Source organism: Martes martes, assembly GCF_963455335.1.
Source record: "Martes martes genome assembly, chromosome: 13".
Taxonomy (NCBI): Eukaryota; Metazoa; Chordata; class Mammalia; order Carnivora; family Mustelidae; genus Martes; species Martes martes.
This window is the reverse complement of record NC_137901.1, coordinates 46,536,005-46,551,926: the sequence shown is the minus strand read 5'-3', so window position 1 is coordinate 46,551,926 and position 15,922 is coordinate 46,536,005. Positions and strand designations below refer to the sequence as shown.

The following is a 15,922-nucleotide window of genomic DNA, read 5'->3' as shown; positions in this document are numbered from 1 at the left end:
TATATACATACACTTATATAAAAACATCATGAAAAAGGTACAAAAACACCACAAATTCAACAAAATTCACCCTACAATGAAGCCCACAAGTCAGCAAGTCCTACTCATGCTTGCTGAACCTCTACCATTTTTGGGCAATGTCATTCTTAGACATGAATTGATAGCCAATTACAACCCAAGATTTGAGATCTGATTGGCACAAAGGACAAAGATCAAGACAGAAGGGAAAAAAAACTTCAGACGAAAACAAAGAAAACCTTAAGAACTATAAGATCCTCGGAAAAATATATTTCCTTGTTAAGCAAGAAATGAAAGCTTCAAAAAGGAACATTCAGGGAAAAATAAAGGACTCCTAAAAATTAACAGCAAATTAAATATTCAATAGAAACACTGGAAGATGGATTTGAAGAGATCTTTCAAAAAAAATGAGGGGGGGGGTCAGGTAGAGATACCTAAGAGGGAACATAGGTGAAAAAAAGATAAAAGAATTAGAGAATTAATCATGAAGATCTTTTAACTGGTCACCTGGAATTCCAAAAAGATAAAACTGAATAGAAATGCAGAGCCACATGCAGATTTTTTTTTTTTTAAAGAAGCAATTCACAAAGTAAAGTCTTAAAGGTTTTTTTTTGTTTTTGTTTTTGCCTTTTAAAAAAGATTGGAGAGAGAGCATGAGCACATGAGCACAAGTGGGAGGGGCAGAGAGGGAGAGAATCTCAAGCAGACTCCATGCTGAGCCACACTGAGCGGGGCTCAATCCCACCACCAGGAGGTCACGACCTGAGCCAAAACCAAGAGTCAGATGCTCAACTATCTGAGCCACCCAGGCACCCCCTAAAGATTATTAAGATGTGCTAAACATTAACTGCTACATGGAAGTAGCAGTTAATCAACGTAACTGAACACTTAGGTACCCCACAGTCTCTGAAGTTGCCACAAGAAAAGCCTGTTTCATAAATTAACTGGGACTTGCACATTCCATGTGGATTTAGAAAGCTGGAAAGGCTATCACACCCCTCTAATTAAAAAAAAAAAAAAGAGTTAAAAACAGATAATCTATAAAATGATTACTTTGCCTGAACCCAGAGAACTGAGATGGCATAGCAACCAACTTCAGGCATACCACATTTTATTGGGCTTTGCAGATCTTTTTCTTTTTTTCTTTTTTAAACACAAATTGAAGGTTCATGGCAATCCTGCATCTAACAAGTCCATCAGAACCATTTTTCCAAACAGCATTAGCTTACTTTATATTTGTGTTACATTTTGCTTATTCTCACCTTATTTCAAACATTTTCATTATTTTTTAATTTGCTATAATGATCTGTGATCAGTTTTGGGGCACCATGAACCATGCCCAGAGAAGACAGCAAACTTATCAATAAATGTTGTGTGTGCTCTGACTGCTCCAGTGACCAGCCATTCCTCATCTTTCTCTCCAGGGGCCTCCCTAGTCCCAGAGACACAATACTGAATTTATGCCAATTAGTAACTCTACAACGACCTCCAAATGTTCATTCAAGAGAAAGGAAGAGTCACACTTCTCTCACTTCAAATCAAAAGTCAGAAATGATTAAACTTAGCGAGGAAGGCAGGTCCACAGCTGAGACAGGCTATGCTCTTGGTCCAAACAGCCAAGTTGTGAGAACAAGGAAAGTTCTTGAAAGAAATTAAAAGTGTTACTCCAATGAAAACACAATGATAAGAAAGTGAAATCCTTATTGCTGGGATGGAGAAAGTGACTGGTCTGGATAGAAGACCACAACAAAGCCTTGATTCCCTTAAGCCAAAGCCTAATCCAAACTCTCTTCAGTTCTGGGAAGGCTGAGAGAGGTGAGGAAGCTGCAGGAGAGAAGTCTGAAGCTGGTGGACGGTGAATGGTGAGGTTTAAGACAAGAAGCCACCTCCATGACATCACAGTGCAAGGTGAAGCAGCACGTGCTGATGGAGAAGCTGCAAGTGACCCAGAAACTCCAGCTAAGATCATTAATGAGGGTGGTTACACTGAACAACAGATTTCTTTTTTTTTTTTATTTTTATTTGACAGAGAGAGAGATCACAAGTAGGCAAGGGCAGGCAGAGAGAGAGGGGGAAACAGGCTCCCCGCCGAGCAGAGGGCCCAATGTGGGGCTCGATCCCAGGACCCTGAGATCATGACCTGAGCTGAAGGCAGAGGCCCAATCCACTGAGCCACCCAGGCGCCCCTGAACAACAGATTTCTAATCTAGATGAAATGGTCTTATTTTGGAAGAAGATGCCATCTAGACTTTCACAGCTAGAAAGAGAAGTCAATGCCCAGCTTCAAAACTTCAAAGGACAGGCTGCCTCTCTTGTTAGGGGCTACTGCAGCTGGGGACTTTAAGTGAAAGCCAATGTTCATTGACCATTCTGACAATCCTAGGGCCCTGAAGAATTATGCTAAATCTGCTTTGCCTGTGCTCTACAAATGGAACACCAAAGCCTAGATGACACCACGTTTATTTACAAATGGTTGACAAATATTTTAAAACCATGGTTGAGATCCACTGCTCAGAAAAAAAAAAAAAAAAAAAGATTCCTTTCAAAATATTACTGCTCATTGACAAGGCACCTGGTTGCCCAAGAGGTTTGATGAGGATGTACAGTGAAATTGAGGTTCTTTTCATGCCTGCTAACACAACATTCATTCAGCCCAGGGATCAAGGAATAATTTCAACTTTCAAGTCTCGGGACTTAAAAAATACATTTCATAAGGCCATAGCTGCTACAGTGCTTCCTTTGATGGATCTGAGCAGAGTAAGTTGAAAACCTGGAAAGGATTCACCATTCTAGATGCCTTTAAGAACATCTGTGATTCAGAAGAAGCAGCCAAAATACTAACAACAGTAATTTAAGTTTGGAAGAAGTTCATTCCAACCCTCATGGGTGACTCTGAGGGGTTCCAGACTTCCGTGGAGGAAGTCACTGCAGATGTGCTGGAAACAGCAAGAGAAGCAGCATTAGAAGTGGAGCATGAAGATGTGGGTGCAAGGCTGCAAGTTCATGGTAGAATATTCAGAGATGAAGAGTTGCCTCTTATGGAAGAGCAAAGAGAGTGGTTTCTTGAGATGGAAGCTACTCCTGGGGAAGATGCTGTAAAGATTGTTGAAATAAGAACAAAAGGTCTAGAATAGCACATAAACTTAGTTGATGATGGCAGTGTTTGAGAGGATTGGCTCTAATTTTGAAAGAAATTCTACTGTGGGTAAAACATAACCAAACAGCATCACATCCTACAGAGAAATGGTTCGTGAAAGGAAGACTTCATCTGTGTGGGAAAATTCATTCTGTTCTATTTTAAGAAACTGCCACAGCCATCCCAACCTTCAGCAACCACCATTAACATGGACATAAGAACCTCTACCAGCAAAAAGATTATGACTCACTAAAAGACCAGGTGACGGTTAGCATTTTTTGGCAATAAAGTATTTTTAATTAAAGTATATAAATTGTTTTGTTAGATATAATGCTATTGCACACTTAATTGACTACAGTGTAAATGTAAATTTTATATGCACTAGGATACCAAAAAATTCATGTGACTTAACTTTTTTGTGATATTTGCTTTATTGAAGTTGCCTGGAAACACGCCCCCAGTATCTCTGAGATATGCCTGTAGTAAAATCTAAGGAAACTGCCCCCAAATAAGCACTGGCTCACCTATGGTAGGTATAACAATAAGACAGGGACTGCCAAACAAGCAGATAACAGAATTCAGCTGAAATTTTTAACGAAATGCTACAGGCGGAAACACTGGCGTGAGAACACAGAACCTCTGCCAACCACACATGTAAGGGAAACTCACACCCACCTGCAGACCCCTCCTGGTGCTTTAAAAACAAAAAACAAACAAACAAAAAAAACGTGGAGGGTAAGATGGAGGTTCAGGCAGGTGACCAGAGAAAGCCTTAACCTCAGTGGTGTAGGCCCAGAGTAAGGAGCTGCCACTGCTGCAGAAAAGGCATAAAACCCCAAGCAAGCCTTTCTGCCTTATGTCAATAAGAATAACACTGCTGTGAGAAGGGCAGCAAATCTTTCATCCAGAGGGCACAGTGAAGATCCTTTCTATCAAAGAGAGGGACAGGAAACAATCAAGGATCCATGCCATGAAAGGTCTACTGTTACAGGAGAAGCAGGATCACTGATGAAACACCATCTAAGAAACCCCTGTCCCTTAAGCAGGGACACAAAGCCTAAGATGCAGGCTGGACGAGGACAATGCAACTCACTGTCCCCTCCTCCTACCCCAAGACTAGCAAGTGCTGAGAATAAGCAAGAGTAGTCCATTAATGGGGGAGAAGCAACAGCATGGAGAGAAACACTCTCTGAGGCACAGGGCACACTAGGAAGGCCAAAAGCTTAAGGTGAACATCAAAAGGAACATCAAAAACAAAAACAAAAACAACAAAAAACCTTCAGAAAAATCAGCCTGCAACTTACGCAAAGGCAGTATCGAATTTCAAAATAGAAATTTGAAGCCAGTGGTGCATTGAAGGTACCATGGCAACAACAAAACCCAAGCTTAGATCTACTCTAGACTAGACTGAATCAACCTCCCACACTAAGAGGTGGGCCCATTTCTAGACCCAATACTATTTACCTCTGTCTCTATTAGCTTATATACACTCTTTTAACATTCCATAAAAATCTCTCTCTCTCTCTCTCTCTCTCTCTCTCTCTCTCACACACACACACACACACACACACACAGAACGATCTGCTATCAAGAGACAAAGTGATCAACAGAATGACAGAAATGACCAAGATGTTGAAATGATCAGATAGGAAACTTAAAATAACTATGATTATTACATCAAAAGATCTAGTGGAAAAGGTGGACTACATACATAAAGGAAAATGCTAGAAATAAAAGTCACAGTAACAGAAATAAAGAATGCCTTCGATGGTATCAGACATCAGGGCACTGGTCAGGAAAGATCAGTAGACTTGAAGACAATATTTGGCTAATCTCTATTGACCTAAGAGGAAAAAGTGAAGAGAGGGAGAGAAACGGGACAGAAAAAAGAAGAAACAGAACTGAGCACCCAGTAGCTGTGGAATGATGTCAGCCTAACAAATGTGTATTAAGCTACTAAAGAATTTGTATGATGCAGTAGTTTCTCAATCCAGCAAAAACATGAAAAAAAACTACACACACACGCACACACACACACATATAAAAATGACCAAAGTAGTATCTGCTACCATGTGCCCATGTAATTTGCCCTTAGGAATGCCATGTTGTTAGCCATTTCTGGAACTCTCTGCAGGCCAGTCCTTCCGACCTTGCCCCTCTGAACACACTGCTCAGCACTCTAATTGCATCCACCTGGCTTCTGATGTTTAGGTGCCACCTCCAGGGCTCTAATGTTTCAGGCTCCTATAACATATGTTCCCAGCATATCCCACTGCCATTAGTGAACCAGGTCTGCAATGTCATTTCCTAATGGCAGCTGTAGACTTCAGAGGATAATACTCAGTAAGGTTCTCAATCCCTGAAGCAAATAATACATTATATGTTAATTTAAAAAAAAAAAAAGTTTCTCGGTGATACTGGGTGCCTTTTCTACCAGTCATTTCTTCCCACTTTGGTAAATGATGTATCCTCTAGGCCCTGCCAGGCACAAAATCATCCAGTATGATCTTATCTACTATGTCCAATCTAGCAAGCTGTTCACTTAAAACCTTCTACTCTCTGCAATGGCATTTCTGGCATTTTGACACCTATAGGGGGCCACTGTTTTGTCTATGCTGCTAGGAATCATGTAAGTGAAAACTCAATTCATACCATCAAAAAGGTCAGTGATGAATGGTCCGAAGCTGAAGACAGTTGTTGAAGAAGTCATGACACCTGGTCCAGTTTCTGCACCTGAATCAATTTTGGACTGAAAACTTTTAAAGGAGAAACCAGATTCTGGAAGGAAAGATTTTGCAACACCAAACCAAATGTACATAGCCATGAATTCCCTAGACTATTTCCAAAGGGACAAATGACAATTTACTCAAGTAACTACACTGGGGAAAGGTGAATATCCAAACATTTCAGGAATTGTTAGGTATAAGGTTCAAGTTGACACTGATGCCAAGAGACCTAAAGTGTTATCTGGTTCCTCACTTAGAAAGAGGGTTATACATGAGAGTGAGACAATGAAACCCTGGCCCAGGTCTGGCTCACAGTGCATGCACTGGGTCCACAATCACATCCAGTAGTCACCCACCACCCACTCCCAGTCCATGAATACATAATTGGAATAGACACACTTAGCTGTTGGCAAAGTTTCATGTGGTTTCCTTGGTCTATAGGGTAAGGGCCAAATGGAAGGGCCAAAACTGCCCTCCCCCATCCCTGGCCAAGAAAAAAAAATCAAAATTAATATCCCATATGGGTTGGAATGGCAGAAATCAGTGCCATCTTTAAAAACCTCAAAATGCAGAGGCACCTGGGTGGCTCAGCTGGTTAAAATGTCTGAATCCTGATCTCAGCTCAGGCCTTAATCTCAGGGTCATGAGCTCAAGCCCTACATTGGGCTCCTCACTGGGCATGGAGCCTACTTTATTTTTAATTTTTTTTAAAGATTTTATTTATTTATTTGACACAGAGAGAGATCACAAGCAGGCAGAGAGGCAGGCAGAGATAGAGGGGGGAAGCAGGCTTCCCACTGAGCAGAGAGCCCGATGTGGGGCTTGATCCCAGGACCCTGGGATCATGACCTGAGCTGAAGGCAGAGGCTTTAACCCACTGAGTCACCCAGGAACCCCTTGAGCCTACTTTAAAAACAAACAGAAAACCTCAGAGTGTAGAGCTGGTGGTCCCTATCACATTTCCATTTAATTCACCAGTCTAACACTGTAAAAACCAGACAGAATGTGGAAGATGACAGTGGAATTTCATAAATTCAAACAGCCCTTATGATCACCACTCTGCAAAACAAGCTATGTTTGCTAGGGCAAGTTAATATTACCTGAGGACATGGAACACATCAACTAATCTGACATAAGTATTCTTCTCCTTTCCAATTAGGAAAAAAGATCAAAACTAGTTTGTATTCTCATGGACAAAGTGTACATTTACAGTACACAACATTACAGTACAGTACATTACAGAGCCATTTGGCCATCCTGCAGACCATCACACTGGTCTACTTTACCAACGACATCATGTTAATAGAACCAGATGAGTAAGCAGAGACTAGAATGTTGAAAGCCTTGGTAAGACGTAATGCTCCAGGGAGTAGAAAATAAATCTTAGGAATAATTCAGGTAAAAAAAAAAAGTTACCATGTCAGTAACTTTTTGAAGATTCAGTGGTCTGGGTAATGCCAGGACATTGTCTCCAAAGGAAAGAACAAATTATTCCATCTTGCACTTCCAGAAACAGAAGGAAGCTCAATTCCTGACCAGCTTCTTCAGGTTCTGGAGCAGCATAATCCACACCTAAGGATATTGCTCTGATCCATAAACCAGGAGATGAGAAAGGGTGTCTGAACACTCAGCTCCCTATCAAAGGAGAGGCAAGAAGAGTTACTGTTTTAGCAGAGGTAACTAAACTTGATCAGAAGAAAGTAAGACTACACACAAGGGGGACATGGAGGAGCATATCTGGCATATCTGTCCCACTATCCTTCCTCCTCTAAGTTTGTCCTAGAGGGAGAGGCCCACTGGAACCTGAAGGGGCTGCACCCAGAAGCCCATGAAGAAGCAAATGTGAACAGGGTGGGCTGTGGTCGAAGCTGTGCTGCACAGTCCAGCCTTGCCCTGAGGAATAAAGGACTTAGTACTCTAGATGTTGGGAGTGCCCAGGAGGCAGCCACTACCTTTAGTCACTCCAGGGATCGCCTCAGCTGAAAAGGGCTGCCTCACACAAGTTCACGTCCCTTCCCTGGGCAGCCTGTACCTGCTGACTGACCATCACCGGGATTGAGCTCTCTCACTTCAAACTGGGACAGCTCTGAAGGTCACCCCTCCAGCAGAGCTCCCCTCAGTTGGCTCAGGTATCCCCTCAAGAGTGCATCATAACTCAACTTCATGTGGGGAAGGCCACATGAAGGGAAAGCCTCTACCCACTCCTACTAGCCTCGTGCCCTCCCACAAGTGTGATCCCACAGCACTCCAATTAACCTGTTGCACACTCATCTCCAGCCCAGCTGGCTTCCTGGAAAGACTGAATTGTAAGAAATGGCAATGTTTCTGCCTATATCTCAGGGTAGTCATTTTCTATTAAATGAAACAACACATGTCAGGTCATTTGTGGAGTGCCTGATACAGAGCAGGCATTTAATACATAAGCATGAGAGATGGTAATTTAAGGAACAAGATAGATAAGCTCATATAAACCTCAGGATTGTATGTATCTTCTATATGCCAGGTGATAAATACACAATTTCTGAGGCACACAACATAGGAAGCATTCATTTTAAGTATATTCTCAGTTCTGCTAGAAAATAGGCAACACAAAGGTCAGTACCACAATCCAATTATTTACTTTATTGATCGTATCCCTATTTTGTAATGATCATAAAAGACGTAAAAACTTAAAAGAACAAATGCTAATTATATCTTAAAATTCTGGTATGTTAATTTTTATTAACTAACACTAGGGGTCACTAATTACCAAGAAAAGCCTGGAGGTCCCTCACAAAATTTTGGAAGATTTATATTCCAAAGAACAAGAATGTAAAGTGCTTTGACAAACCAAATCCTTTTCCAACTTATTCTAGTCATTAAATCACAGAATCTCACTACCATATTTTAAATTATATTCATGTTAAGGATCACACCAGAACAAGATAATTGGATTCTTTTCATGAGCACAATTAGAAAATTAAACTTTCTGCAAAATTCAATCACGCTTAAATATTAAACACACAAATCTTTAAAGTTTCCTGTGTGAGGTACCAATTTAGCTTCAACTAAATTTTCTAATACAAGAGATAATTTGATATATACGATAATGTTCAAATCAAACTAAGGCCTAATTTAGCATAGTCTCATGCTTGAAGTTCAAGAATCCAGCAGAAACGGACAAATATGTGAAGAACCTAGTACAGACAAATGAGCTGGTCTGATATAGGTATTCAGAGATGGGCAGAAAGACGTGTGGGTATGCTGGTCAAAAATACAAAAACTGAAATGTGTTAATTCTTTGAAAGCAAGATTAACACAATCTAGTAGTAAAGACATGAACGACAATAACTACAAGGTAGAAGATAAAAGAAAATGATGTAATATGCTCAGGAAATCTGGAAAAGCATAGCTTTCTTCTAGCTGCAGCAAGTCAGTAAAGAATTCATGGAGACAGCATCTGAGCTGCACGATCAAGAATGCCGTCTCACCCCCATGGTCCAGAGAACTTGCTTACACGGAACAAAAACGAGTAGGGAAGGGCTATGAAGGGAAAGAGCAAGTAGTTCGTGTAAGGATCAGGCAAATTAAGCCATCCGCAGCTCATTTCTGCAATCCCAGAAAGTATAACAATTTACCCACTACTTTTATTTTTTACCATAAAAGGTACATGTTTCTCAGCTTTAGCAAGACTCTGTATCTGGTTCACAAGTATCAACATATGAGTAGATAGACTGTAATGGTGTAAAACACACTAAATCCAACATGCTTATTAAACACATACAAGGTTCATTCATGGTAATTTACACAATCAGTTAAATCTCAGAATGGTAAGTGTGAAATAATATAATAAATTTACTGACTTGTGATAAATGCACATAAATCTTAGTGTAGGATTTTAAAATAATCTTTAGGGATATTAAACTATGGTCAGTAATCAAATAAACCCTATATCACACATCGTTCATTTACCAAATCATTCAAATAAATGGAAAAAAAATCAGGAGAAGGGGTAAAGCAATTTTTGTCTAGGGTGCTGTGAAGAGATCAGAGAACTGTCATTCTGAAAAAGGAGTGTAAAACTGAACAAAACTAATCATTCCATGGTGCTGGGTGTTTAATAAAGACAACAAATTGAGAGGCATATTCAACAGAACTAGGATATCAGGGGAGCTCATCAGCCATCATTAGCCTTGAAACAGCAGCCTATTCCCATCCCTCACCCACCCCCAACTCCTAATACCATCACATTGAGGGGACAGAATTTCAACACATGAAATTTAGGGGGACATAGTCAGTCTAACAGAAACGATGCTAGAACATTAAAACAATTTTTTAAAAAAGAGGAGAGCTATCAGCAGGGCTGGCATATTCCAGATTTCACAGATGAAGACCAGACAAATTAATAAAAAAAAGAAAAAAAGAAAGCAGACAAGTCAGAATTGAGTTGCTAAATGCATTATAAAAAATGTCCAGTTGGGGGCGCCTGGGTGGCTCAGTGGGTTAAACCTCTGCCTTCCGCTCAGGTCATGATCCCAGAGTCCTGGGATCCAGCCCCGCGTCGGGCTCTCTGCTCAGCGGGGAGCCTGCTTCCCTCTCTCTCTGACTGCCTCTCTGCCTACTTGTGGTCTGTCTGTCAAATGAATAATTAAAAAAAAATGTCCAGTTGTAAATAAAAACTTGTCAGACATGCAAAGAAACAAAACACCCATCATGAGAAAACTGCAGATAATAGAAATGGACTGTCAGTGGGCCTGTACATTAAATTTAGCAGATTAAGAGTGCAAAGCTGCTATTATAAATATGCTTAAAAACTTTAATATCCAGAGAAATTAAAATTTTACACCAAAGAATATTTGTGTAACACAAAAGAGGCAGTAAAGGAGGAACAAAAGAACAAAAAACCTGAGACCTATAGAAAACAAATACAAAATCAAGGATGTAAATCACAAATTACTAATTAGATGTGAATAGACTAAACACTAAACCAAAAGGCAGAATTGTCAGACTAGGTAAAAACACACAATTGAAGAGGTGGCCAACAGACACATGAAAAGATGCTCAATATCATTCATCATCAGGGAAATGCAAATTGAAGTCACAATAAGGTATCTTCTCACAACTGTTAGAACAGCTAAAATAAAGAAGACAAGAAATAAGTGTTGGCGAGGATGTGGAGAAAAGGGAACCCCCATGCACTCACTGTTGGTAGTAATGTAAATTGGTACAGCCACTGTGGATGTGGAAAACATTAAGGAGGTCGCTCAAAAAGTTAAAAATAGGAATACCAAGTGATCCAGTAATTCCACTATTGGGCATTTATCCAGGGAAAATAAAAACACTAATTTGAAAAGACGTAGCCTTATGTTTACTGCAGCATTCTTCACAGTAGTCAAGACATGAAAGCAACGTAAGCATCCATCAACAGATGAATGGATAAGGAAGATGTCACACACACACACACACACACACACACACACACACACACACACACACACAGGCACATGCACACATGGAGTATTACATAGCCATAAAAAGGACGCAATCGTGCCATTTGCGACAACATGGGTGGACCTAGAGGGTATTATGTTAAGTGAAATAAGTCAGACTGAGAAAAACAAATATGCTATGACTCCACTTGTAAGTGGAGTCTATAAAAAATGAATGAACAAAAAGCAGAATCAGAACTATAAATACAGAGAACTAATGATTACCAGCAGAGAAGGGATGGGGAAGGGTAAAATGGGTGAATGGCAGAGGGAGATACAAGCCTCCAGTTATGGAATGAGTAAGTCACTGAAATATAAAGAGCATAAAGGAATACAGTCAATGATATTCTAATACGGATATAATGGGACAGATGGTAGCCTCACTTGCAGTGAACATAGTAGAAGGTATAAACTTGCCAAATCACTGAGTTGTCCACCTGAAACTCATGTAACATTGTGTCAACTATACTTAAAACAAAACAAAACAAAAAACCTTCACACAATTGAATTATATGCTGTCCACAAGAGACAGACTTTATATTCAAAGCTAGAAGTTGAAAATAAATATATAGGGATGCCTGGGCGGCTCAGTTGGTTAAGTGACTGTCTTCAGCTCAGATCATGATCCTGGAGTCCCAGGATCGAGTCCTGCATCATGCTCCCTGCTCAGAAGGACATCTGCTTCTCCCTCTGACCCTCCCCCTTCTAATGCTTGCTCTCTCATCTCTCTCAAATAAATAAACAAAATTTTTAAGAAGAATGCTTAAGAAAATAAAGTATAAAAGATATATAATGCAACCAGTAGCCATAAAACAGCTAGACTAGCTATATTATCACAAAACAAAATGAACTTTATAACAAGAAATATTACTGAAAGCAAACACATTTTGTAATGACAAAAAAAGTTAATAAGTGAGGAAGATATATGCTATGTAATATATTCCATATAACCCCATTACAAATGGATATGGGCCTAACAGGGTCCCAAGATTCATAAAGCAAAAACTGACAAAATTGAAACTACACAATTCCAGAATTATAGCTAGACTTCAATATCACACTCAATATTTGATAAACAGAAAGTCAGTTAAGTAATCAAATCAATGATTTGAACAACCTTATCAACTCACCCAATGGACATTTATAGAACAGAATATAAAGCTTTTTCAAGCACTCAAAGAACATTCTCCTCGATACATCAAATGCTATACCACAAGTTAATTCCTAATAAATTTATTATTTTAAGTAGGCTCCATGTCCTGCACGGAGCCCAACACAGGGCTTGAATCCATGACCCTGAGATCTAGACCTGAGCTGAAATCATGAGTCAGACACTAACTGACTGAACCACCCATGCACCCCCCATAAGTGTTAAAAGAATTTCATATTCTTCAATAAATAATTCAAAGTATGTTATCTGATCATAAGAGAAATAAGAAATCAACAATGGAAAGAAATTTGGAAAAATTTCTTAAAACTGTTGGCCAAATATGTGGCAGACACACTTCTAAATAACCCTTACTTCCCTATGGGTCAAAGAAGAAATCATAAAATCTCAGAAAATATCTTAAAATGAATGAAAAAACACAAATGTCAAAATGTATTACTGTGTATACAGCTAAACAAAAGTTTCTAGCTTTAAATGGCTATACTAGAAAAGAACAAAGAACTCAAATCAATAAGCTAAGCCTTCATTTTAAGGAAAAAAAACCAGAAAATTGAAAAGAGAAATAAGATCAGAACAGCAATTAATGAAATAAACAGAAAAATAAAGAATACCAATAAAATCACACATCAGTTCTTAAAGAGCAACAAAATTGATAAATCTTTAGCCAAACTAACCAAGACAAAAAGATTACATAAATTGGCCAGAACAGGAGAATATTATTAGTAACTTTATGCCAAGAAATTAGACAACTTAGGTGAAATGGAAAAATATCCAGAAAGACAAAATAACCAAAGTAGACTCAGGAAGAAATAGAAAATCAGAACAGACCTACATAAAATAAATTGTTTCAATAATTTAAAATCTTCCCCCACAGAAAGCCCAGGCATAGATGGTTTACCTGGTGAATTCCATCAAAGATTTAAAGAAGTAATAATACCAATCCTTCACAAACCACTTCAGAAACAGGAGAACAGAACAGTTTCCAACTCATTCTATAAGGCCAGTACCACTCTGTTATTAAAGTCAAATAAACAAACTCAAGGAAACAAGACTATAAAGCAGTATCCCTCCTGAATACAAACCCAAAAAATCCTTAACAAAACATTAACAAACAGAATCCAGAAACACATAAAAACAATTATCCAATATCAAGTGGAATTTACACAGGAATGCTTAATATACCCAAATCAATTAATGTAATATACCATATTAATAGATTAAGGGGAAAAGTCACATGATCATCTCAAAAGACAGGGGACTACCATCTGACATCCATTCATAAAAACTTTCAACCAACTAGAAATAGAATAACACTTCCTCAACCTAATAAAGAATATCGAAGAGAAACCCACAAACACCATACTTATTGATAAAATACTAAATACTATTCCTCTAGGATCAAAAAACAAGGATTTCTGCTCTCACCATGTTTACTCAACAGTATACTAGGATCTAGTAAAATAAAGAACAGGGGAAAAGAATCCAGATTGGAAAGGAAGAAGTAAATTTGTCTTTACTTCTGATGTATAATCCAGTGTATAGAAAACCCTAAGAAATTTACAAAAACCTACTAGAACTACTGAACAAGTTCAGCAAGAACACAGGATACAGATCAATAGCAAAAGATCAACTTGTCTTTCTATATAGTTGCAGCAAGAAATAAGGAAATTAAAAGAAAAATTTCATTCAAAATATGAAAAATAATTCAATGCATTTATCAAGAGTAGAAGATCTGTATGTTGAAAACATCAAAACATTGCCAGGAGAAATTAAAGATCTAAATAAAGGCACAGGTATTTCATATTCATGGATTGGAAGACTCAAAACTGTTAAAGTGGCCATTCTTCCCAAAAGGATCTATAGATTCTAGACAACACAACATTAGTCAAAATGCTAATAGGTGTTTCTGTAGAATTTAACATGACCCTAAAATTTATATGGAAATACAAACTTTTCAAAAAAATACTTATTGGGGGGGTGCGGTTTGCAGAGAGAATCTCGAGCAGACTGAACATTGAGTGCAGAGCTCAGTGCCGGGCTGGCTCTCATGGCCCTGAGATCACCATCTGAGCCAAAACCAACAGTCAGACACTTAACCAGCTGAGCCACCAGGCGCCCCTGGAAATACAAACTTTTGACTGCAAATAACCAGGATAATTTAAATCACAGCTGGAAAACTCAGACCACCCAATATCAAAACTTAATTATGAAGTTACTGTGATAAAGGCAGTATAGTACTGATGAAACAATACAGATCAAAAGGAACACAACAGAAAGTTTAGAAATTTATGGTCAATTCATTTCAACAAGGGTGCCAAGACAACGCAATGGGAAAAGAGTCCTTCCAGTAAACAGTGAAAAGATTAAAAAATGTGACACAGCCATAAACTGGAATGTTATCCAACCATAAAAAGGAAAAAATTACTGATACATGGATGCTATAGCATGGATAAACTTCAACAGTATCATGCTAAATTAAAGAAGCCAGACACAAAAGTTTGTATGATTTCATTTACAAGAAATTTCTAGAAAAGACAAACATCCTAGAGAAAGAAAGCCAATCAGTGGTAGCCTGAGGCATGGGAGAGCAGCAGGGAATGAACAAACAGGCATGAGGAAGCTTTCTAAGCTGATGGAAATGTTCTAAAACAGGATTGTCAGAGCTATGTAACTGTGTAAATGTACCAAGAATCACTGAAATGTGCACTTACCATAGGTGCGTTTTATGCAACATAAAATTGTACCTCGATGAAGTGGTTTTTTGTTGTTGTTGTTGTTGTTTTTAAAGAAACAGTCAGGAGTTTCCCCATCCTTAGAAGACAGGAGCAGGGACTGAAGGAGCTCCTGTCAGGATACTAGAGTGGAAGTACCTGACCTCATTGTTCATTCTAAGAGCTTGTGGCCTTTTGACCCAAAGTGCTGATTTATGTATTTCTTGTGGCTTTGCCCAGTTGCTATTCATAGGCTCATAAAAAACATGTGACTACTCTTACAAATATTCCAGTTGCAAACACTGAACATGGAATGTATTCACCTTTCGTCCTGTAAAGGCAGCTCGATGAAGTGGAGTGTCTCCCATGTCGTTCAATACATTCACTTCTGCACCAGCCTAACAAACGTGAAAACTTTAGACATCTTTCACATGTCAAGAAATATACAAAAGTGAAAAAAATTCCTTAAAAAGATACTAAATATTTTTTAAAAATTTATTTTTAAGTAATCTTAACACCCCGTGGGGGTCAAACTTACACCACCAAGATCAAGAGTTGCATGCTCTACTGAATGAAGTAGTCAGGTACCCCAAAACATATTCAATATTTCAAAATTAAAATAATGTTAGTATTCATTGGTTGTTGCTACTAAAATTCAATTCAATTCATAGAAAAACAGTAAAGCTTCCTGAAAG

The 15,922-nt window shown here is 38.7% G+C and overlaps 1 protein-coding gene across 1 annotated transcript in view; it reads right to left on the bottom strand.

Moving 5' to 3' along the window:
• The window catches only part of OSBPL1A (oxysterol binding protein like 1A), a 226,835-nt gene that overhangs the window by 188,233 nt on the left and 22,680 nt on the right, over nt 1-15,922 (bottom strand). Inside the window, exon 4 of the mRNA XM_080821884.1 lies at nt 15,551-15,625. Coding sequence (XP_080678010.1) covers nt 15,551-15,625 — 75 coding nt within the window. The remainder of the gene's footprint in view (nt 1-15,550; nt 15,626-15,922) is intronic.